The sequence below is a fragment of the Sesamum indicum genome, linkage group LG8 (genome assembly GCF_026168435.1).
Source record: "Sesamum indicum cultivar Baizhima isolate 11 linkage group LG8, ASM2616843v1, whole genome shotgun sequence".
Classification (NCBI taxonomy): domain Eukaryota; kingdom Viridiplantae; phylum Streptophyta; class Magnoliopsida; order Lamiales; family Pedaliaceae; genus Sesamum; species Sesamum indicum.
This window is the reverse complement of record NC_142664.1, coordinates 18,476,839-18,500,368: the sequence shown is the minus strand read 5'-3', so window position 1 is coordinate 18,500,368 and position 23,530 is coordinate 18,476,839. Positions and strand designations below refer to the sequence as shown.

At 35.0% G+C, this 23,530-nt stretch overlaps 4 protein-coding genes and 2 non-coding genes across 17 annotated transcripts; 5 read left to right on the top strand and 1 right to left on the bottom strand.

Annotated features, from left to right (window-relative positions):
• The first annotated feature begins 352 nt into the window (after positions 1-352).
• LOC105168036 (scarecrow-like protein 21) lies at positions 353-3,461 on the top strand. Of its 2 annotated transcripts, none has more exons than XM_011087949.3 (2): positions 353-511; positions 1,476-3,461. In XM_011087949.3, the coding sequence occupies exon 2, from the start codon at positions 1,669-1,671 to the stop codon at positions 3,325-3,327; it is 1,659 nt and encodes a 552-aa protein (XP_011086251.1). In that variant the 5' UTR covers positions 353-511; positions 1,476-1,668; the 3' UTR covers positions 3,328-3,461. The 2 variants fall into 2 exon arrangements, with proteins under 2 accessions (XP_011086251.1, XP_020551582.1); XM_020695923.2 differs by having other exon boundaries at positions 396-798.
• A 364-nt stretch (positions 3,462-3,825) lies between these two features.
• On the top strand, positions 3,826-3,899 carry TRNAT-AGU (transfer RNA threonine (anticodon AGU)). The gene has a single exon. It is a non-coding gene; the product is annotated as a tRNA-Thr (tRNA).
• A 3,694-nt stretch (positions 3,900-7,593) lies between these two features.
• Positions 7,594-11,580, top strand: LOC105168035 (heterogeneous nuclear ribonucleoprotein 1-like). 2 transcript variants are annotated; one of them, XM_088884162.1, is made up of 5 exons: positions 7,594-7,809; positions 8,116-8,249; positions 8,555-8,785; positions 9,885-11,079; positions 11,240-11,580. In XM_088884162.1, the coding sequence occupies exons 3-5, from the start codon at positions 8,564-8,566 to the stop codon at positions 11,251-11,253; spliced, it is 1,431 nt and encodes a 476-aa protein (XP_088740288.1). In that variant the 5' UTR covers positions 7,594-7,809; positions 8,116-8,249; positions 8,555-8,563; the 3' UTR covers positions 11,254-11,580. The 2 variants fall into 2 exon arrangements, with proteins under 2 accessions (XP_088740288.1, XP_088740287.1); XM_088884161.1 differs by having other exon boundaries at positions 7,594-8,027.
• Positions 11,581-12,629: 1,049 nt separating this feature from the next.
• LOC105168033 (ras-related protein RABA5a) lies at positions 12,630-16,154 on the bottom strand. Of its 8 annotated transcripts, XM_088883929.1 has the most exons (6): positions 15,688-16,154; positions 15,111-15,379; positions 14,939-15,029; positions 14,029-14,111; positions 13,290-13,913; positions 12,630-13,123 (listed from the first exon to the last, which is right to left on the bottom strand). In XM_088883929.1, exons 5-6 carry the CDS (start codon positions 13,627-13,629, stop codon positions 12,795-12,797), a joined length of 669 nt encoding a protein of 222 aa, XP_088740055.1. In that variant the 5' UTR covers positions 13,630-13,913; positions 14,029-14,111; positions 14,939-15,029; positions 15,111-15,379; positions 15,688-16,154; the 3' UTR covers positions 12,630-12,794. The 8 variants fall into 8 exon arrangements, with proteins under 8 accessions (XP_088740055.1, XP_011086245.1, XP_088740056.1 ...); XM_011087943.3 differs by lacking the exon at positions 14,029-14,111; XM_088883930.1 differs by lacking the exon at positions 14,029-14,111 and having other exon boundaries at positions 13,290-13,487; positions 15,688-16,153.
• A 1,293-nt stretch (positions 16,155-17,447) lies between these two features.
• On the top strand, positions 17,448-17,528 carry TRNAL-CAG (transfer RNA leucine (anticodon CAG)). Its single transcript has one exon. It is a non-coding gene; the product is annotated as a tRNA-Leu (tRNA).
• A 1,666-nt stretch (positions 17,529-19,194) lies between these two features.
• Positions 19,195-22,734, top strand: LOC105168032 (inositol transporter 4). Of its 3 annotated transcripts, none has more exons than XM_011087941.3 (7): positions 19,195-19,357; positions 20,242-20,418; positions 20,513-20,583; positions 20,669-21,004; positions 21,084-21,191; positions 21,258-21,869; positions 21,945-22,734. In XM_011087941.3, exons 2-7 carry the CDS (start codon positions 20,286-20,288, stop codon positions 22,413-22,415), a joined length of 1,731 nt encoding a protein of 576 aa, XP_011086243.1. In that variant the 5' UTR covers positions 19,195-19,357; positions 20,242-20,285; the 3' UTR covers positions 22,416-22,734. The 3 variants fall into 3 exon arrangements, with proteins under 3 accessions (XP_011086243.1, XP_020551640.1, XP_088739939.1); XM_020695981.2 differs by having other exon boundaries at positions 20,239-20,418; XM_088883813.1 differs by lacking the exon at positions 19,195-19,357 and adding an exon at positions 19,734-20,056.
• Positions 22,735-23,530: the final 796 nt, after the last annotated feature.

The window sequence follows — 23,530 nt, the reverse complement described above, 5'->3', positions numbered from 1 at the left end:
AGCTGCTCCGTTATTTCCATGTAATGTAATGGACGACGGATTTTGCCCTGAACCACAAAAACAATACAAATCACTCGGCTTGTTTATTACAAAAGAATCATATGTGCAAATTTGTGTTGGTTCCTGGAACAACGCCGCTGTGTCAGTGAAAACGACTCTCACGTGCGGGGAAGTCTTTAACAGACCCTCCTGCTGGGTTTATTTACAGATATGCCATTACAGACACGCTAGTACGGAATCCGGACCGTCCATCGGTTTTCAGGTAGTGAGTTAACTCAATCGGAATCCACCCAGACTACACGGTCCAGGGGCATTTACGTCATTAATGATGGGAATTTATTGTTGTACTGCCTAGTCCCGCTCACCTATATAACAAATCAAACTCGTATAGTGTCAACTCCAGTATGATTTTCCACTCCAACGCAACACATAACCTCTCTCTTTCTCTCTCTCTCTTCTGTCTGTCTATCTGTGTTTGAAATTCAGGACGCAGCAGGAATTCGTCGTGAAGGTGTGTTGTGCAAATACAATCTCATATCTTGGCCTTCGCTTTCTGTTTTTGATTGTCGTGCAAGTTATGGACATGTAATTATCTGAATTAAGGGAGAAAAGTTTCATCTTCAGCTCTATGTATTTCTCTCTAGTAATTTCTGGGATTCCGTTTATGAGTTTTGAATTAATCACTAATCAGGGTGTTTTCTTTGCTCTCTTTATTGGCATCCACGATTGAATTATTCATGCTACTGTGAACACGATTTTGGGTTCTGATGTTTGTTCTTCAAGATTTTTCCTGCCAAGGTAAAGGGATTACATGGATTTCCTTGTGCTGCGGGAATTTGTTCTCCTTCTATCTGTTAATCAATTTCATTTTTTTGAGCCCAAATGTCGGGTTGACTTCTTGTTTCTGTAATGTTACGGAATTGCTTACCAGCTTTTTTCCCCTCTTCTTCTGCCTTTTTTTGCCCCTGTTCCTGTGCTGATGGAAGAGCTGATTACAATTATTTAGGGAGAGACCTTCAGTTATAAAGTTGATGAATTTTTTCACAATTCAGCTACGAAGTTCTCCAATTTTGTGAAGATGCAATCAGTTTTTAGATGGTTTTTATTTTGTTTATGTATTAATCAAGAGCTGAAGATATGGGATCGGCATAGTTGATTGGCTTGTTAGAGGGTACTGAAATTGGTGGAGTACTGATTCTTGTACACGTGTAAAATTCTTTAGTACTGTTGTGATATGAGGATTGTGAAATAAGATCTTGATTTATTCCTTATATCGAAGCTCCCTGGCTACTGCAGCCGCTAGTGCATTCTTAGCCGCCAGATGAATTGTTTAGGATATATTCTATTATTCTGATTGCATCTGTAGCCTGCTCATAGTTAAGTATCTCCTGTAATCTTGACTTTGCTGGCTGACTTGATCCATCCACTTTCCGTTGTCGAAATGCATTGACTAACGTTCTTCTTTTGTATGGCAGAATTTGTTGGTCTTAATAATCTCCCGTAGGCTTGCTATTATATCTGCGGCGCTGCTTTCTGTTTCCAAGGAGTATCTTGATGCGGACCGAGATGGTACAGTCACTTAGATATTTACTAACGTTGGCTGTGTGCCAGAACACTATAATCTTCCAAGTCTGAGTGAAACAAAAATTGAAATTTTAACTTCTTGAGATGCAAGAATCCCAAGAGTCTCAGACATCTTCCAGTGTCCACAGTTTTTACCATCAGACAATGCAGCACATTGAGCCATATTGCCTTTCAACTTTTGAAGTTTTGAATGATGATTCAACTCACATTAGGAGGCAGGCAACTGAATTTCCGTTGCGAACTTATGCGGAACAATTCTTCACTCTAGAATCAACACCAGCATCTGAATACGCCGTCTATAATTCGCCTTCAACTCCAGGTGTCTCCTCAAATATGAGTCCGTTTTCTCCACAATATTTCCAGTCGTATGCGTCTGACCTCCATCACGCATCTGATAATCCTTGTGGTTCACCAATGAGTGGATCCTCCGGGGTTGATGATGAAAATAAGTTGATGCATGCACTGTGGGTATTGAGGAACGAACTACTGGGGCCTGAATGTGATAGTGACTCTAATGGCTCGTTAAACGGCATAGTCACGCAGGCATCTCCGTTCACTAGGTACAACCGAATCCTGGAAATGGCCCCCCATATGGACCTGAAACAATTGCTCGTAGCCTGTGCCAAAATAGTTTCTGAAGCTGATACTATTTCTTTGTCCGAAAGAAGGGTTGCTGTATCAGCTGCAGAAGCTCTCATGGACATAATAGAAAAAAGGGTCTCCATATGCGGTGAGCCTTTAGAGAGATTAGGTGCATACATGTTGGAAGGGCTCAGGGCAAGGATTTTATCATCTGGAAGCATAATCCACAAAAAGTTGAAGTGCAAAGAACCAACAAGTTCTGAATTGATGTCCTACATGCACGTGCTTTACCAAATCTGCCCGTACTACAAGTTTGCTTATATGTCTGCTAATGTTGTCATCGCGGAAGCAATGGAAAATGAGAACAGAATCCACATAATCGATTTTCAGATTGCACAGGGTAGCCAGTGGGTGACCTTCATTCAGGCGATCTCACATCGTCCTGGTGGCCCCCCATATATCCGTATTACAGGAGTTGATGATTCTCAATCAGCTCATGCTCGAGGTGGAGGGCTGCAGATAGTTGGCCACAGATTAGCCCAAGTAGCCGAGTCGTGTGGAGTACCTTTTGAATTCCATGGCGCGGCAATCTCAGGGTGCGAAGTCCAACTGGAAAATCTTCAAGTCCGGCATGGAGAAGCCTTGGCTGTAAATTTTCCTTACATACTTCACCACATGCCAGATGAGAGCGTAAGCACTACAAATCATCGTGATCGCCTTCTTAGACTGGTCAAAAGCTTGTCCCCAAAAATCGTGACCCTTGTGGAGCAGGAATCCAACACTAACACAGGTACTTTCTTCCAACGATTCGGTGAAACTCTGGACTACTACACAGCAATGTTCGAGTCCATTGACGCGGCATGTCCAAGGGACGACAAGCAGCGGATTAATGCAGAGGAGCACTGCGTGGCAAGGGATGTCGTCAACATAATTGCTTGCGAGGGGAATGACCGGGAAGAGAGGCACGAGCTTTTTGGTAAGTGGAGATTGAGGTTTACAATGGCTGGATTTTCTCCAGTCCCATTGAGTCCATCAGTTAGCTATACCATCAGCGACATGCTGAAAGAACATAGCCCCAATTATAGAGTTGCAGAGAGCAGTGGCGCTCTGTATCTTGGATGGAAACACAGAGCTTTGGCAACATCTTCTGCTTGGAGATAGAAATACATGAATACATAGCTTATCAGGAGGTTTGCCTGTAGAGTTCATTTTCCTTGTGTAAAGTAAATATGCTGTTAGGTATGCTTTTCACCGGCTAATTAAGTTGTTCTGGTATGAAAAAATTCTTATTCAAATTAGGTTTGATCGAACCAAACCAATAGCATAGCTAGTGCATCACACTTACTATGTAATTTTGCACTTTTTTGAACTATACACCAATCACACAAACACGATAAATGAATTACACTTGCTTAATAATTAGTTCCCATTGGCTAAACCGAATTCAAATTAGAATCTCCGGACATGGCAGCTTAAGTATTGTGATTACCGATAGCCTAGACACACCCCATCATAGGATGATGATGGTAGCAAGATTTTAAACTGATAACTCTGACTACATGACTTCTCGTCTTCGTCTGGTTCCACTCAACCAATTCTCTTTAAAATGGAAGAAATGAAGTTCTTTCTAAATAAAAAAATGTGACGTTCCAGGCGTCGGCTTTCATAGCTCAGTTGGTTAGAGCACCCGTTTAGTAAGCGGGAGGTCTTGAGTTCGACTTTCAATGAAAGCAATTTTTATTGTTCGACAACTTTGTCCATTTTATTTTAATAAGTACGTCTACTTATTTGATTTATGATTTATTTATCAAAACAACCCCAAAGTTTGAAACATGAAAGTAGTGGACTACCACATCATTCTATTCCTTTTTCCTTTTTTCCCCCTCCTTTTCTTCTCTTTAATTAAGTAATATAATATATCTAACTAAATTCCTCCCTTATCATATATCACTTTAATTCAAGTCGTCTTTTATTTAAAGTTCAACGCGAATCGAAAAAAAAAAAAAAGAATTATGACGGACGTACATTCTTATTCTTTTTACTATATCAAATATAAAAAAATACTGATTTAATAGATTAATTATTTTAAATCAAATAAGAATTTTCCAACGACATTAAAAGATTCCAGCAACCAGCCTTTTTGGTCTGACAGACTATTTTGCAACTCAAAATTGGCACACATTAGTTGGACAATGGAATATTACTTAATTAATTCCATGTACATTCAAATAAATAAGTAATGGACTATTTTCTGTAGGTACCTAAAACCAACTTTTGCCTGTTGACTTTCCATCAAACATTTTATTTTTTCACAATTCTAAATTTTATTGTGATGAGTTTACATAAATTATTTACATCACACATCCAATATTAATTCTATTTTCTCTTCGTACTATGCCCACGTAATCAATTTTTGAATCAATTTTTTATAAATATAATTTACTTGTCGTCGTGTGGTAAATTTACATCTCATCTAATTCAAATCATGCCTACATCTCTTTTTGTTTAGCCGTCGCTTAATTATTTAGAAAAATATAAAAAAAAAAGGTATGTTTTGATGATGTTGCATTTGTCTTTAAGTGCCCAAATTTCTCAAGGCTCCAAATTTATGAATCTTTTGCAGAAAATTAATATTATTTTCTTAAAAAAGTGAAGAAACAAAACACAAATTATTTATGAAATTCGGTTTTTTTTTTTTCATAAATGGTGGTGGTATGACATAACAGCATGTGGGTGATGAGTGGGCAAACAGGGCACTTCCTTCTGTCCTTCACACACACACACACACACACATATCCCATTTTATTTTAATTTTTTTCTAATTCCGACGGATTTAAACTAATCACACAACATGTGTGATATGTTTGTAATGTAATTGTTCGTTTTTATTAAATTATACACTAATTATAACGATAAATATATTTTCTTTTTTCTGATTAAACATAATTGTTTGGTATTCATTTAAGTAAATAAATTACAAATAAAACTTACCAAAATTACTTAAAAAGGAAAACTAACAACCCATTGACACTCTAATATTTATATTGCTTCTCGAAAAACTCCAACTTTCAAAACGATTTTAATTTCAGTACTCGCAACAAATAATTTTGTAACCTCCACTAGAAAAAGAGTATTCCATATACCAATGAATAAAATTTTTCTTCTTTTTTTTTTTGGATAATTCTAAATTCAGAATATTATTATATAGAAATTTTATAAAATTATCAAAAAAATTACATATATATATATATTATATATGGGGGGGGGGGGGGAGTGAGCATACACATATTGGTTGTTTAATAGCCAAATTAATTGAGTAGAGGTAGCATCATGTGAGATGACAGGGTGCTGTGCCGGCGTCCATTTGATTTAGGGTTCCACATCACATGATCATCTTTACCTATATTTCTTTCTCAGATAATTACTCCTTTTTTCTTTTTATAATAATATTTTTTAAAAATAAAAATATAAATCAATCGTTAATAACATAATACATTTCTTTTAATAAATTAATTATAATTACATAATGCATTTCAATATTCATCTATTATTAATATTAAACATGTGATATTAATCAGTAATTGTCGTCAATTAATGTAAATCAATATTGATACATTGATAAAATTTAAATGTATGATATACTGATTATGGGGTCTCAATTCAACCAACTAAATCATAATACTAAATTAATAGGGTTTTTATGGCAAGTAATAATTCGTTGGAGCTGTAAGTCCCCATTTTTTTTTATTTTTTTTTTCACTTTGAAGTTATAATAGCAACAGTAGTAAATTGCTGACACTTTGAAGTTTGAATAATTACAAATACTCTCTCTTTATTTGTGAAATTACTAATATTTATCTGACTGTAATGGTAGTCCAACAACTAGCCAAATGCGTTAGGTTTTCATTCATATTTTTGCAACAAACTAATCAAAATGCCCTTGTGAATTATGAATTATACATTTACTTATTTTTTATTTTTCTATGAACTAAATGGACAACTTTTTTGTAGTTTTTCAAGATTTTCCCTTTTTTCTTTTATAGCTTTTATTTAACCAAAAAAAAAAAATACAGCAAGAGTAAAAGTTGAAAATTCCAGCATCTATCTAAAAATTATATAATTTCATCAAACATCAAATGGTATTGATAATTTTTTAAATAATATCAAAATATTCATAATTATGCAAAAATTTAAAAGAACTCATTATAATTCAACTCTTTATGATCTCAACCATTGATTTATTTTTTCAAAAAATGAAAAAGAAGGGGAAGAAATTGATATATTTGCTCATCTTTATTGGTATTAGACAACAACAAATAACTGCAAAAGTCGAACAAAATTCTTGATAAGATTTTGACTCCTTACCTATCTATCTATATATATGAATACAACCTCAATTTTTAAGCTTTAATTTACCAAATATTTCTATTTTTATTTCCAACCATTTTTCAAAGTTATGACTTTGTAAATAAGAAATATATCAAAGAGATCAATTCTTCACCTTTTTTTTATTATTATTTTTAAATCTTGAGTAGAATTTCATGATCGATTTAATAATTTAATGAATATAATTTCAAATGACTCAACATAAGAATTTAAAATCTTTTTAATATTTTATAATACATAATTTTTTAAATGGTAGCCGAAGGAATTAAGATTCTTTGAATATAGAAAAACATCCACATGAATATTTTTGTTATTCTTTTTAATGGATTGATTACAATAAAATCATGAAATTTTAATTATCAATAACTGTTATTACAATATACCAACAATTATTATTAAAATGAATTGGCATCAATACATTTGTGGGATTCAAACCCATAATAACCTTTTTATTATTATTAAAATCTTATAATTTCTAACTTCAACTCCATAAATCAAAATACAGTCTTAAAAGTTTTTATTCGAAGATAAAATTTCCAATAATTAATCATAAAACTACAATAGTTTGGATAATTTATAATTTTTTTTAATAAAAAATGTTCTATTGGTTGAAACATAATTTTTTTTACAAGTATTGGATGAAACAGAATTAAACACAACCTTATCGTTAAATTGTAAATAATGAAGAAACAATTAATTTAATGTGACAAATATATGAATTTTTTTTAATTTAAGTAGAATTAATAGCACAAGATGAGAGTTATTAGTAGAGGATTAGAGAGTGATTAGTGCATGTCTATATCTCTAACTTGTTGATTGCAATTTAGATATAATGAATTCAGTAATCCAAGTTTAGAGACCACAAACCACATTGTCGAGAAGATTTGCCATCAATCTTGAAAAGGACAACCTTGATAATGGAACAATAAGGTACAAAATGGAAATATATGTAAGATGATGGGCCACATTGCAATTTTTTCGAGCTCCTTGTTTTATTTTGTATTTCGCCAAAAGAAAATTTCAAAAATGAATAGACAAGAGCCTAGTCACCAATTTCATCGTCTCCTCTTCTACATTTCTTACACGAGAGGATAGCCAAAAGCTCTCTCTCTCGCTCTCTCTCTCTCTCTCTCTCTCTATATATATATATATATATATATATACATACACTATATATATACAGAAAAACAACAGGCAATACATCAAGACCACCACTTTTGGATGTGAAAATCAATCTCCACGGGCCATATTATCAATGTTTTCATCTCTTTCACATACACATATACTATAAATACATGAGCTTTGGCAGTTCTAACAACACTGAATTTTGGTGAAACAAGAATAAGAATAAGAAACAGAAAAAAGGGAGAAGAAAAGAAGAGGGCCCTTCAGCCCTCTGCTTCTCTACCTATGTTTTCTATCAGATCTTGAATTGAATCCATTTCTTTTTTGTTTTTCTGGGCCTTATTTTTTTGGTAAATACAAGCTCATAGTTTGGGATGTATTGTCATTTTCTTGCTTGTTGCAAGTCAAAGTTTGAATCTTTATCGATTTCTTTTTCAGGGGTTTTTGGATTGTTGGTGCTGTTTACTTCGATCTGTTAAAGATCAGATGATCTCTTGTTGAATAAGAAATTGCCCATTTCTTATTGAAGCCGGACAATCTCTTGGATTCTGTTGGGATTTTTTTTCTTTAAGGTATTGTATTCTTTACGCAATCTACATTATCACGTTTCGTGATGTTTGTATTCTATTGTCTTCTTGGCGGATTCTTTATTAAGTTAGCTGTGTGAAATATGGAAATTGAATTGTAATATCAAGTAGTTTTGTGATCTAGCTTCCTTGCTACTCGATCCCTCCCTTGTTCTTTACCTTTAGCAACTTGTTTCGTTCGTCTTTATTGTTGAAACATTGAGTAAAGTAATGGTTGTTGATACACACGAAACGTTTGGATATTTGAGTAGATTTGTTAACTGGAAATTGAATGGTTGATCGGCTCTCAGGTGTGCAGAATGGAAATGGAAGCTGGGAAGTTGTTCATTGGTGGGATTTCTTGGGACACCAGTGAAGAGCGTCTCAGAGAGTATTTCCAAGCTTTTGGAGAAATAGTGGAAGCCGTCATTATGAGAGATCGAACCACGGGCCGCGCCCGTGGTTTTGGTTTTATTGTTTTTGCCAATGCTTCTGTTGCTGAAAAAGTTGTCAGGGAAAGGCACATCATCGATGGCAGAACTGTAAGTCATGCATCCACATTTTGAAGGCAAAGCATTTTCTGTTTTATTCTGATGCTGCTTCTATTTGCAAATTGGAATCAGCAAACGGCATTCAGCAAATCTACAACCTGATTATGTAGTTTTTCAAAGATCATAGTCTGATATGTCATACCTGCATGATAGTGTTTCAATTATTTAATGCATGATTATATGCATAAGAAATGCATCTTATGGTTCTTGTTCCCATTTTCATGTTGTATGTGACATTTTTTATGCAAATACTTTGGAAGTCTCATGGCATTTAATGTCTGAGATTCTCTGTGAGTGTGATTTTTAGTTGTAACTACCTCTTGTTAAGAAAAATGGGATATTCAAGAAACAGACAAAGACAAGCTATCAACCAAGTGATGCTATTGCTAGTGTCTTTGATATGTCTTAATGGTAATCTAGAAAAGGAATATTGTTGATTAAGCATGTGATGTTGCTTAGGCATGCAGCATAGCGTATTGTAACGGATTCATGAGTAGAATCTGGAATAAGGACTGATATTGGTGGTGTGTGCTGGTTCTTGAAGTCCATTTTAGTGCTTGCATCATGGAGAAGATGGGTACATGAAAAACACTTACAGAAAAGTAACGAGTCAAGTGTTGCAATTGTTATCATCATCTGATCTTTTGTTGCTAAAGTTCATTTTTCATGTACCAGATAATTGGTTTTTGCTGTTTTGGATCTTGTGATGGTTTACTAAAGCAACTTCTCATAATTGATTACAGATATGCTTGTTAGTTAGAACTTATTCTAGAAAACTGGGACCCATTTGTCTAATTTTTCCTTGTATTTTAATTTCATTTCATGTAGCACTTCCAATTTATTGTAGCTATCTTATTGAAGAAATTTTTGGAAGTTTGTGTAGTTTTACTTGTTATGGTAAGTAAATCCAATTTGCATGTACCACTTTCAATTTACTGTAACTTCCCTACTCTATATACTATAGATTTTCATTTATGTCTATAGAGAAGGAATTTTAATTTATCATCTAATACCAGCGAATTTAAAATATTAGTATATTCCATGCTGTTTCCGAAAAACTAATCAGCAGGTAAATTTTGTCGTTCATCAGGTGGAGGCAAAGAAGGCTGTTCCTAGGGATGATCATCAGAACTTCAACAGAAACAATGGCAGCATCCAAGGGTCCCCCTGTCTTGCCCGTACAAAAAAGATTTTTGTTGGAGGGTTGGCATCTACCGTTACAGAAAGTGACTTCAAGAGGTACTTTGATCAGTTTGGAACAATAACAGATGTAGTCGTGATGTATGACCATAATACACAAAGGCCTAGAGGTTTTGGATTCATAACTTATGATTCAGAGGAAGCAGTGGATAAAGTTTTAGTCAAAACCTTTCATGAACTCAATGGGAAAATGGTTGAGGTTAAGCGAGCAGTACCAAAAGAGTTATCTCCAGGGCCAACACGAAGCCCTTCAAGTGGCTATAACTATGGCCTGAATAGAGCGAGCAGTTTCCTTAATCCTTATACTCAAGGATATAATGCAAATTCTGCAGGTGGTTATGGCATGAGAATGGATGGACGGTTTAGTCCTGTAACAGTTGGACGAAGTGGATATGCTCCCTACAGTCCCAGTAATCACAGTATAGGATCGAGCTTTGACTCTGGATTCAGTTTAAACCTTGGTGCAAGCGCCGATTCTGGTTTGGGCTATGGACATGGGATGAACTCTTATTTCAGTGGAAATCCAAGTCGATATGGCAGTCCAATTGCATATAGTGTGGGTGGCAGCGGAAATGGCTCGTTGTCCAGTACCACAAGCCGAAATGTGTGGGGCAATGGGAATTCTAATTACGTTACAAATTCAGTAACTTCAAATGATTTAGTTAGCTCTGCAACAGGAAATGCTGGAATAGCCACTGGTTTTGGAACTATTGGGGAAATTTGGGGTTTCTCGCCTGTTTCTGCTAAAGGTAGGGAAGGTGGTTCCTTAAGCAGTGGAAATATCCTTTATGGCCGGGGGGATAACAACACTGGTGGCAGGACAGGTTATGTCAGAAACAATGGAGGCACTGCTGGCACACCATTATCGTATTCTGTCACAGATAATGTCAGAAACGGGGTTTTTGGGAACTTATATGGGGATGATTCATTCTACCTTAATCATGCTTGGCATTCATCATCTCCAGAGCTCGATGATTCTGTCTCTTTTGATTATGGACGAGGAAATTCAGCAGCCGATGTTACATCTAACAACTCAGTTGGTTATCCTGGGACTTACAGTACTATTTCTGCAAGGTCAAATAGAGGTAAGCATTACACATCTCATCTCCACTCTACATACATATTCTTTTTCTTAATTGGACTGGAATTTGTCCGTATCTTCGATCTTATGCGGAAAAAATAAAATATCATTTGCATGCATAACTGAATGCCAATGAAGTTATTCACTGTTTTATTGTCAAACAGGAATCGCAGCCTAGGAATATTACCATATGGATATAGTAGGCTATATGTATACAAGTGGAGTCAAAATGTAGGACGATCTCTTGTTCCTTGCTGGAGATGCTTCATCATAGACGTATACTTAATCGAGCTAATTGCGTACCCGTTCCGGACGACTCATTACCATGAGCAGCAAAACGCTTTTGTAGTGAGGTCCTAAGTCGAGCTTTTTAATATATGGGTTTCGTTTCTCGTGATTTGTTTGAGATGTGAAATTGGATTTGCGGAATGTACTCAAGAAAGTATATTATCACGCATCGTTGTTGACATGGTGAGATATAAAAAAGCCACTATTCTTTTGTGTAGACTCGCTCTTATTCTCCTGCTGTGTGGTTATTCGAATTTTCCCAGTTCACGTCAGGTTTCGTGTTTCAGTTCTTGGCAGACTGAATACTACACTTACTAAAACGACTCGTTTTTCAGTTCTTTTCTTATTGCCGCGTCCTTGATTCTTTGCTTTCAGCGTCGTTATACTGTTTCGTAGACTTAATGACTACCGTAACTTGTTATTTTCTGCTAATGTGAAGTATATTTTCAGACCACTTAGTTACTTGCAAAACTGTGTTTTGTCCGAACTTCAGCAGCTAATGGTAGTTGAAGCTGTAAGAAGCTACTCAGCTCAACTACGCATGACTTTATCGATGAATTACCAGAAATAAAGAAATCACTGCAACTACTTAAATTTCACTAGTTAAAAATTCATAATAACAACTTATTTTGAATCATTTGAGATTATTTTGTCAAATCATTCCGAATACAATCTTTACATGCCAAGATTCAATAGAATGGGTTAGTTGCAAACACAGAGTTGGTCAGAATTCAGAAATGCCTGAAATTGAATATTCATAAGACGTGAGAATTTGTCTCATTTTAGGTGAATTTTGCTTCATTATTCTTAGCTCTGGATCGAATATTCATGTATGATTCAATTTATTAAGATATTGATTTTATCATGTAAATTATCGTTTAAAAAAAAAAAATGAAGCAGAATCAATTCAACATTACATCAAGTTCAGACAGAAATCCTAACCAGAGATTGGGTATGGGAAATCATTATCAAAAGTGTCCAAACAAGGAATATAATTGTGGTGGTCCACTCTCCACTGTGATATAGGCCTAGATAAGATTAAGATACATAGAGGACAGGACCACTGTGAGAATGTCTTTCCTTTTCCATTCTGGGCATTTTAGTTTTGAATTATATTTTATTCAGAAAATTAATTTAGATTAATTCTTTTTGTAATTATTTCTTCTAAAATATATCAAACTGTGCGTTGTCGCATGTTGATTGATTTCGTAATATTCGATATATATTTTTTTTTTTAAAAAAAAAGAGTTATTTACAATTTCCCACTACAGAAAATACAGATTCTTTATATTCCAAGAAACTAAAGAAATATGCAAAAGCTACAGTTTTGTAACATTACAGTAAATGGAATCACTTTCCGAACATTATATGGGAAAATAGATTTCAGAAATCAAAATCAAGACAAGGCATTCCATAGGGAGCCAATCATGATCAACAGCACCCACCTTTTGCACTCTGTTCATCTGTTTTAGGGTTCTCGTCAGCCTGTAAAACTACCGTTTTCCCATTAAGGTCAGGAGGGTTCTCAACCGTGAGTTCTTGAGATTGCATAACTTTCCTGCTTAAAATGTTGTAGATCTCTTTCACCACTGTCTGAAACGCAGCAGAAACGTTGGACGAATCTAGAGCTGAAGTTTCAATGAAAAACAGACCCTGTGCCTCTGCCAAGGCCTTGCCTTCTGCAGTTGTCACCTCCCGTGCATCTTTGAGATCAGACTTGTTGCCTACCAATATCGTTACTACATTCATGTCTGAATGAGCTGTTCAAGAATAAGCATTCTATGGTCAGGCCAGGTTGTCAAGATCAAGCAAAACATGAGCAGAATTTACGAGTGTGTAAAATGTATGTTTAATGTCGATGAAGCAATTTTATAGGAACAGAGAACCAATGAATAAGAAACGAAGCATTTAAAGCTGAATGCTTACTCTGAAGCTCATTCAGCCATCTGCCAGTGCCTTCAAAGGTCTGGCGCCGGCTTATGTCATAGACCAGAAGAGCGCCGACTGCACCTCTATAATATGCAGACGTAACGGCCCTAAACCGCTCCTGACCAGCTGTGTCCCAGATCTGAGCCTTAACTTCCTTACCACTGATTTCCATCTTCTGCGTTTGAAATTCTACTCCTATAGTAGATTTTGAATTAGGGTAAAACTCGTCTCTAGCAAATCTAGCAAGCAAGTTGGATTTACCAACAGCAGCATCACCAATCATAACAATCTTGAAAAGGTAATCTTCAGTTTGTTCCTCCTCTGTTTGGAAGGCCATCTTTCACTCTTTCAGTGTCACAAATACATCATCATATTTTGCTGATGTATATATACTCGTGAAAGCTAAACACCACTGGTAGATATGCGAGGATAAAGGCCTCGGAGGAGGCTTGCAAGGTAGGTAAGGTATATGAGAATAAAAATGAAGGCAGGAATTTAGGATAATGTTTGTGGATGTAAAAGATGAAAACGAGCCAATTTAGTGCTACTCCACCCTAAAGAGCAGCTTCCCTATTAGCAACTGGTGCAGTTAAAAATGTTTTCTATTCCAGCTAACGGCACCTGCAATGACAAGTGCTATATTACAGAAAGAAGAAATTGAAATCATTTGAGCTGTTTACTGTGCAAGCACACATGTTCCTTTCCAACCACTTTTTTCTAATGTATTATTATATACCTGTTACAGGGACAATCTCGAGTCATTCCTCATACTAATGCTCTTTTTCACTTCTGATTCCCCCTCCCTATGATCCTAAAAGCCTAAGTAAAAGGTTGCATTATGTAGTGATGCACCACAACTCAAGGCTTATAGTAAATTCCACATGCAAAGTACATTCAGAACAAAGAAAACGAACAGAAGGGGAAGTGGTGAAATTCTATACGCACTACGTCAAAGTTTTCCAGGTGCAACTGTACAACCTCAAAAAAGAAAATCCCAACAAAATAAATTTGCCTTCATACTGTAGGTGCAGTTTAAAAATTCTCAGCTGAAGTAAAATATAGACAATTATGGCAAGAGGAAACAAGAAATAAAATTTATTTCACAAAAAATTTTGGGTAAATTAAATTTTGCCATCCGAACTATGCCCGTTTTTACACTTTGCCATCAATTTTTTTTTTGTGTCAATTTACCATTTAACTTTGCAATTGTGTATTGCTGAGGTGCAGAAGAATGACAAGAAGCCATTATAACAGATTCTACACCAATATCCCATACACCAAATATTTCCAACCAAATTATCATGCAGCAAAATAAACCAAAATTATGTTATTTTTCTAAACTAGCTAATTTGCTGAGTGAACGGACATGCACGTTTCTCTTCTGTTCATGTTTCAATTGCATGACTCATTTCTAACAGAACAGATGCACCATTTTCCTTTTAGAATATCATGAAACCAAAGACACTTATGTGAAGAAAATGAAGCATGAATCCGACAAATGAACGATTATTACTATTGGCCTTCATTAAGAAACTGCGCTGATTTCAAACTCGATGTGATCTCTCCTACATGAAGCTGCGTACATAAACTTGCGACTTCAAACGTGTTTAATAACAGTTAAAAGTGTTCAACAATGGATCTCATACCTTAGCCAGAACAATATGATGAACTGTTGAATATCCAATATGTTCAAGTTGTCTAATGCTAGTCTTTATTCAATCTCACAAAGGAATCTCCCTAAACAAAGATTTAGCAATATAATGGGTCATTCGGATATAGTCTTTATATAGATATAGTGATCGATGCAAGCATTCAAACCTTTAGAATTGGGAAGAGAAATCCTTTTCTGTCCAATGTGTAATTTGAAGTGAAAACAAAAGTCATGTATTAAAACACTCGGCACGAATAATTTCTCCGTGAATCCCAGTTCATGAATCTAATGTAGAAGATCTTAGATGATTTCCCATCCAGAAAATTGTGGCTCATAACATTGTACCACATTATTGAACAGCCCTTGACTTTCCAGACAGCAGATTAGAAGCTTCATCTAGTACATCAGCATTGTCTCCACTTAAATGTCTGGAAACCTAAAGAAGAAGATGAGAATATGACTTTCAACTCTCTTTCTATAATCTCCAAAGAAATGACCTTCCCTTTTCAGAATATGCACAGAAGAAAGCAATCATCTTCAACTTTCGCATCCCAGAAAGGCTTTTTCAATAAAAAATTCAGCAATTCAGACACACAAGAACCCCCCCCCCCCCCCTTTTGTTTTTTCCTTGGACTTTATCATCAAGATTCACACACACACACACACACACACATATATATATATATATAGAGAGAGAGAGAGAAGCAAAACAGGGAAACAAGAATGAGATTGAAAACAACATACCCACTTCAGGAATGCGATCCTTCCCCTTATCTTTTCGTCCCACAGAAGTGTGTGGTCAAATCAGAACCATTTGAAGAGCAGATCAAAGAAGATGGAAGATAGGCAAAAGAAACATATTATCCGATGAGAAAAGAGGGATCAAATCAACCTCAATGGTTCTGGTAAGAAGAGATTAGATGCAGATTTCACGATTTAATGAGACAGAGAGGAAACAGATTTCAGACAGTTTGGACAGAGTAGAAAGAAACAAAAGAAATGGGAGAATCAAGAAAAAACAACAGGGCTAAACAAACAATGCATTGCTGCTATTCCGGGGTACCACCTCTGCCACCCCAACTGATTTTATCAAACATTCGATTATCTTACTATATTATATATATCACATTATATACTATTGGAACCTCATAAGCATTTAACACCTATATTATTACTACATCTTTACATCACATCATCTTCCCCAACATTTAACTACTTCTCTCTTACATTACATCTATATAGAAGGGGGTGGGGTGAAGGTTTGCTCCCACTCTCAATAGCTAGCTTATTGAGATGTCCTACCATAAATTCTAATTCAAATTAAATTTAATGAATTTCAACTAATTATATAATAAATATAATTTATATATAATTAAAAAAATTATGTGATTAATAAGTTGTATTTTCGATAATTAACAACAGGTCATATGTAGTTTTGAATATTTTAGAATAAATAAAAAGATATAAACATATATTTTTACAACAAAATATGAAAAAGTTTGGTGGAGTTTTAATTTTTTTTCTTGATAGAGTTATTGCTCTATTAGTAATTTAGTACTTATAAGTAGGAACTAATTAATTCTCTTAATTAAGATTATGGTGTACGTTAAATAGGACTAATTAACCTAACTCGAAGAAAATAGGATCTAAAATCGTACGTTCATAAACTCCCTCAAGGAAAAAAAGTTTAATATCGTTAAGAGCGAAACCCACTAATTTATATTTTAGGAGAGAGAAAGTGGAGGGGTATTTATATAAGTAGGAATTGATATTGTTTAGGATAGATAAGGGTAAATTATTACTTTATCCCGTGATTGAGTTTCATTGATTATGGCTATTTCGGTAATTTGCAGTGCCATGTTGATTTGATAAGTTTGATCTTGGACCTTTGATTCTTGTTGGGATGATCTTTCCTTCCATCAATGCAATATGTTTATCTTCCATCAAGGTTCATTTAATTTCGTTAGTAATATGAAAAAAATTTGGAGGTTTATAAACATAATTCATTTGAAGTTGTGATTTTTTTTTTAAAATGATAATTACGTCAACATTTTGATAAATGAAACGTTCGTTCATATGATTAAAAATAATAAATAAATCATAATAATACACATAAAGTGAGACTTGAACTTGCTCATATGAACTCAATCTAAACCATTAGATTAACAGATCATTGTTTTGAGTTTGTAAGTTGTAGATCACTAAGACATAAATATTTCATAATACACTATAAAAAAGTTGAGAGTTTTTGCTCTACTATAAATAATATGGCTTAAAAATCATAATAAAGCAATATTATTGACCCTTAGTAAAACAAATAAAAAAAAAAACTTAATTTTTACCACGATTACTCAATATTCAATATATTTTTTAGGCATAACCAAAATATTTGTCATGACTAATGTTTTGGCCATACTTGTAGAAGTAACGACTAATGGCCATAGTAAAGTTGTAGTTAATTTGTATTTATCACCAACTATAACTGTGAGTTGGCGGGTCAAAGAGTCAAGATGGCCGAGTTGGTCTAAGGCGCCAGTTTCAGGTACTGGTCCGAAAGGGCATGGGTTCGAATCCCATTCTTGACAATTCAATTCCTTTTCCATTATTACCTTTTTCTTTAAATAAATATCAACTATGACTTGTTTAATTCTTTTATTTTGTTGTGGGATGAAATTTGGGCCTCACCCACTGCTTTACGGCCCAGAAAGAGAATTTTGGTTCTTGGACTTCCTTTTAAGATAAATTAGATCGTGCTCTCATAAAATTTGTCATAATTACAAATACTCATTTGAAAAATTATAAATACTTCAATAAAATTCCAACAACAAAGGAGCTAAAGTGGAAGACGAGGTGGAGAGAACACCAAAAAACCATCCATGACCATATGTTTAGATTTTCTCAAATGTAGAAAAAAAAAAAAAAAAAAACTTTTGAGATGTTTAATTTGAGAACATAGGTGATGCTTTCGTTCCACATGATAAGACATCAATTCTCAATATTGGCTACATAGCTTTACCCAAAGTAACCTAAAAGCTACCATCATTTTCCTCAATCAACTTCACAACCAATTAGAACAAAAAATTAAAAAGAAAAAATACAGATAGAGTCATGTAAATAAATTCATGCTTTTGAAAAATTACGCGCAAAATATCTTATATATTAAAGTGTCCACATGTTTAAAATCAAAATAAAGGGTCGTTCCATGATAAATAAAATAATTCCCCCACCCCCAAATGTTAGAATGAAACCCAAAAATATGCAAAACAAAGTATTTCTTGATAATCATAAAAATTAAAAATTTATTCATTGAATCTAAATATGGGATCATTTTAAACGATTATATCATACGTACGATGCAGATATATAAAAGTTTATGTAAACTCAATTTTTTCTAACTATATTACTTTAGAGGTAACTAAAAATTCACTCCATATATGCAATAAAAACATTTGGAAATATACATTAATTAGCCATCAAAAAACAAGAAAATCTTTAAATGGTTATTGTCTTCCATCCTTTGATTGGATGATAATAAGATATGGTAGAATATCTTCACCTTTTTACCTTTTCCATGCATCCCTCGTTGCTTCAATATTCTCCCCTTTTTATATATATATTTTTTTCTATAGTAACAAATTAAATTTTCAAGATCTTTTATAAGTAAACGATGTTGTCTAAAAATTCATGAAAAAGAAGGTGTAATAACATTTTAAATTCTTACCCCTTTAAAAAAAAAAAAAACCCCAATAATTATAATTGCTATACCTTCCAAAATTATACCCCATCTTTTTCGAGATTTAGTGTATTAATTGATTCTTATCCATTATTATTAAATATTTCCCTTATTTACTAAACTCATAATCTAAAGTCGTTCATTGCAAACAAATGACACTTTTTTGTAGGGATGCATGAAATCAAATATATCTTCTAATTCAATCTTTAATACAATTTCTTCTCCTTCTTCATCTTCTTTTTTTTTAAATATATTTTTATAAATTCATCAACTATCAATATCATACGTCAATTATTAATATTAAATATATAATTAAATAATTAATTAATAATTATTATTAAAATAAATTAAACCTAATGTAACGTTAATTATGTAACTAATTAAATCAAATTTAAATTCTAAAGTCAACAAAAATACTCGGGTAAGCCAAACTTAGTGTAAGTAGAAAAATCAGTCAAATCCCATGGTACGGTCAAACATGCTATTCTCTCTATATATATGATGATGATGATGATGATGATGATAAATTCTGATGTGCGCGGACGGACATTATCCAATCTCATTTTATTATTAGGAGATCACGTGCACACACACACAATTATCCCTCGAGGTCAAATCCCTCTCAATTTCACATGCAGAAGAAGACAAGACCCGAAGAAAACGTTTAACTCAGAGTCAGAGGTATTATTTGTAGATCTGCAATCCAACTCCTGTTTCTTTTCTCGTCAATGTTGTTGAATGTTTGCTGTCTGGTTCTTGATTTCTCGTTCAGTCTGAATCCTTTGACTGAAAATACGTGCCGTCAATTTATGTGGATAATTATTTGTAAAATTCACAGGAGGAAAATATTTGTAAAATTCTAAAAAGGGTAAAATTAGTATTTTCACTCTGTTTGTCAATTTTTTCTTCTGCGTAGGAATTGGCTGTCAATTTTTTTTTTTTCTGATACTCTGTTTTGTAGATAAAAATAAAATAAAGGTATTTTAGAGAATAAAATTATTTTTTAAAAATATGTTTGGCCATAAATAGAGGTGTAATGTGAAAAGTTTATGATAAAAGATAAAACGTATGATAATGTTTTCTTTTTCTTAAAAGAGAGAAATTAGGAAAAAAGTATTCAGAGGATCTTTTTGTTTTTTTCTTTGTATTATTATTATTATTATTATTGTATTATTTGGATAACTCGTAATTTGCTCCAAGATTCATCAGGATGACAAAAGGGCATCCAAGAATGATGTATAAACTTAAATTTGATTCCAAAGCCCATTTCAGACAATTCTGCCCCTAAAGTTTTCTAGTTATTCAAGAACATCATGATTTGTTTTACATTAGTTCCATGAGGTGATTATGCATCTGTAAATTAATAAAAGTCCGAGAAAGGTATGTGTCAATCATCTATACAACATTCGGTATGCAAAAATGAGATGTAGATGTATACATTTCACTGTCTGAAATGTATGTATTATTACAGTGTTCTAATGCAAGAGATATTTCAATTTTTGAACCAATTTCTTAAATCCTTTTACCACAGCATCTGATCTTGTTTTGATTACCATTGTCAGCAGTTTGTTTGAATTCTTTCAAGTGGAAATTATCAACTGAAAGTAGCATGGAGGGGGGTGTAGCTAAACCAGACAAGACAGAATTCACAGAATGCTGGCGCACAAGTTGCAGAACACCCTACATTATGCGGCTCGCGGTCTCAGCCGGCATTGGAGGCCTATTGTTTGGTTATGACACAGGTACAGATGCTAAAGCCGACTCATATAAACGTTAGATGTCCGAATGTTAATGTTCTATTGGGACCTCATAATTAAAACCTATGCTGCTTATCAGGTGTGATTTCCGGTGCCCTACTCTACATCCGGGATGACTTTAAATCTGTCGAGAAGCAGACATGGTTACAGGCAAGCAACCTTGGAACATAAACCTTAAGTTTTGTACTTTTCGTTAATGAGATTGATATTTACTTTCTTTCTTTGTATCGTGTAGGAAACAATCGTGAGCATGGCTGTAGCAGGAGCCATTGTGGGTGCTGCTTTTGGTGGTTGGATCAACGACAAGTATGGTCGAAAAGTATCCATTCTTCTTGCCGATATTGTGTTTTTCATCGGTGCGGTTGTGATGGCTGCTTCTGTAGCTCCTTGGATGATAATCCTTGGACGAATATCTGTCGGTCTTGGAGTTGGAATGGCGTCCATGACATCACCGCTTTACATCTCCGAAGTGTCTCCTGCCAGAATCAGAGGAGCATTGGTTAGCACCAACGGTTTGCTTATCACGGGAGGACAGTTTTTGGCCTATCTTATTAACTTAGCATTCACTAAGGTAGTTTTTGGTTCCTGGATTTTTTTTGTTTTATGTTTGTTTTCAATCATGTGTAACATGTTATAAATGTTTTGTCAAGACACCTGGAACCTGGCGCTGGATGCTTGGAGTAGCAGGAGTTCCAGCCGTTGTCCAGTTTTTGCTGATGTTATCACTTCCCGAGTCTCCCAGATGGCTGTATAGGCAGGTAACATTCTCTGAATTTGATCGGGACAACGTTAAAGTGGATGGTTAATCTGCCAATTTTGATCAGGACAAGGTAAAAGAAGCCAGGGAAATTCTAGAGAAAATTTACCCTGCCGATGAGGTAGAAGAAGAAATGAAGGCCCTGCAATCCTCCATTGAAGCCGAGAAGGCTGACGAAGGGTCTATCGGCAGTGGTTTACTGTCAAGGCTGAAGAACATTTGGGGAAATCGTGTTGTCCGTAGAGGCCTCTACGCAGGGATCACTGTTCAAGTTGCTCAGCAATTTGTCGGCATAAACACCGTCATGTACTACAGTCCCACGATCGTTCAACTCGCAGGATTTGCCTCAAACAAGACAGCTTTGGCACTCTCCCTCATCACTTCTGGTTTGAACGCCATTGGATCAGTCGTAAGCATGGGGTTTGTCGACAGATTTGGGAGGAGACGGCTGATGATCATATCCATGTTTGGGATCATCATCTGCCTTCTTGCATTATCTGGCCTGTTCTACGCAGCTTCCAATCACGCACCAAACATCAGCAGCTCTGAATCCCTCCACTTTGGCAGGAACTTAACATGCTCTAGTTTCTTGCAAGAATCTCAGCCATCAACCTGGAATTGCATGAACTGCCTGAAAGCATCATCCGACTGTGCGTTCTGTGCTAATGGAGACAACAAAGTAAGTTTTTTCACATGTAAAATTTTCACTTTAATCATCCGAATTCAACTTAACACATATTTGCATTGTCATTAGTATCAACCTGGAGCATGTCTGGCTTCAACGGATGCGATAAAAGGCATGTGCCAAGGAGAACATCGTATGTGGTACACAAAAGGTTGCCCGAGCAAGTTCGGGTTGTTTGCAGTTCTGCTCCTAGGATTGTACATCATATCTTACTCGCCTGGAATGGGAACTGCACCATGGATCGTTAACTCCGAGATATACCCATTGAGGTACAGAGGTGTGGGAGGAGGAATCGCAGCAGTTTTCAACTGGATTTCAAATCTGATTGTGAGTGAGACATTCTTGACTCTTACAGAATCTCTCGGTGCATCCGGCACGTTTGTCTTGTTCGCTGTGTTTTCCTTCATGGGACTGGTGGCTATATATTTCATAGTACCAGAAACAAAGGGACTGCAGTTTGAGGAGGTGGAGAAGATGCTGGAGAAGGGCTTCAAACCAAGAATGTGTTGCAATAGAAATGAGAAGGATGGTTCTAAGTAAGACAGTATTGATCTTCCTCATTTAGATATTCAATCAGGAGCACTGTTAGTAATTTCAAACCAAGAATTTGTCCGCAAGTCTCAGTTTTTCTTAGCAGTGGACGATGTAAAAATATAAGTTGACTGTCAGTTATATTTAATCTAGGAATTTGATTTGCTTAACGAATAGCAAGAATTTTAATTGCACTTGTCTTTTCTTGGTTTGCACCATCCATGTATTAGACATATGTAATCTATGTCGAATGAGGCAGACCCGTTTCACTGATGTCTTATGTTTTATGTTGTACTTGGTGAATTTTAAGGAGGTTGTCATATATTAATTCTTTGCATCTAAATATAACGAAGCCGTTTGTGGCACGCTCCTTCTTGCACATATAATAAATTTTTTTTCACTTTTTCAAATACATTCTAAAAAAATAAAATATAGAAACAAACAAATACAAGTAATAAATATTAAAGGTAGACTGGGTCGGGTATGAGCTTCGATCCACAGCCCATGAATTGAGTCTTGACCTATAGATACAATCATTTTTGTGAGAGTATCCTACCCGACAACGTTGCCCATTGCAAGTGACAACTTTACACACACCGACACTAGAGACAGAGAAAACATATCTGCGGGTGCTAGCCAGCTAATGCAATAATATATGTTAAGTAGACAAATGCAATCCGGACATTCATATTTACCAAACTACGCAATCTGTTCTGACTTGGCTTTGGGGAAATCAACTTTACAACGAAGACTCAGTCCCTACCACCCCAATTGCTTATGTCTAATTCTTACTTCAGTTGGTAGTTCAACCACAAGCATCTCATGATCAATGCCACATTTTGACTTCATCTAAACATTTTTATTCACTTATTTATGTATATATGTAGTAGTAATACGATTTTGTGATTGGAGTCTCTAAGGTTAATTTATTAAGGATGCATAGGAACTGCGGCGGGGGATACGTCTGCGGCTGAGGCTGACCAACTCAGGTGAAAACTATCATGGTTGACTAATACCAGCAAGTTTGCCAGCTAACAAGTATTCACATTGTAATAAAACGTGCGTGGAATAGTAATAGCAAGGAAGTTCTTTGTTCAAACTTAAAAAATTCATGTCTGAAACCT

What these genes read in the sequence shown, in the direction of transcription:
- LOC105168036 (XM_011087949.3), top strand. Translation starts at nt 1,669, where the DNA reads ATGCAAGAATCCCAAGAGTCTCAGACATCTTCCAGTGTCCACAGTTTT.
- LOC105168035 (XM_088884162.1), top strand. Translation starts at nt 8,564, where the DNA reads ATGGAAATGGAAGCTGGGAAGTTGTTCATTGGTGGGATTTCTTGGGAC. An exon ending in ACATCATCGATGGCAGAACT is followed by an intron (nt 8,786 to 9,884) that starts GTAAGTCATGCA and finishes GTCGTTCATCAG; the next exon opens with GTGGAGGCAAAGAAGGCTGT.
- LOC105168033 (XM_088883929.1), bottom strand. Translation starts at nt 13,629, where the DNA reads ATGGCCTTCCAAACAGAGGAGGAACAAACTGAAGATTACCTTTTCAAG. An exon ending in ATGGCTGAATGAGCTTCAGA is followed by an intron (nt 13,124 to 13,289) that starts GTAAGCATTCAG and finishes ATTCTTGAACAG; the next exon opens with CTCATTCAGACATGAATGTA.
- LOC105168032 (XM_011087941.3), top strand. Translation starts at nt 20,286, where the DNA reads ATGGAGGGGGGTGTAGCTAAACCAGACAAGACAGAATTCACAGAATGC. An exon ending in ATTGTTTGGTTATGACACAG is followed by an intron (nt 20,419 to 20,512) that starts GTACAGATGCTA and finishes GCTGCTTATCAG; the next exon opens with GTGTGATTTCCGGTGCCCTA. An exon ending in TTAACTTAGCATTCACTAAG is followed by an intron (nt 21,005 to 21,083) that starts GTAGTTTTTGGT and finishes TGTTTTGTCAAG; the next exon opens with ACACCTGGAACCTGGCGCTG.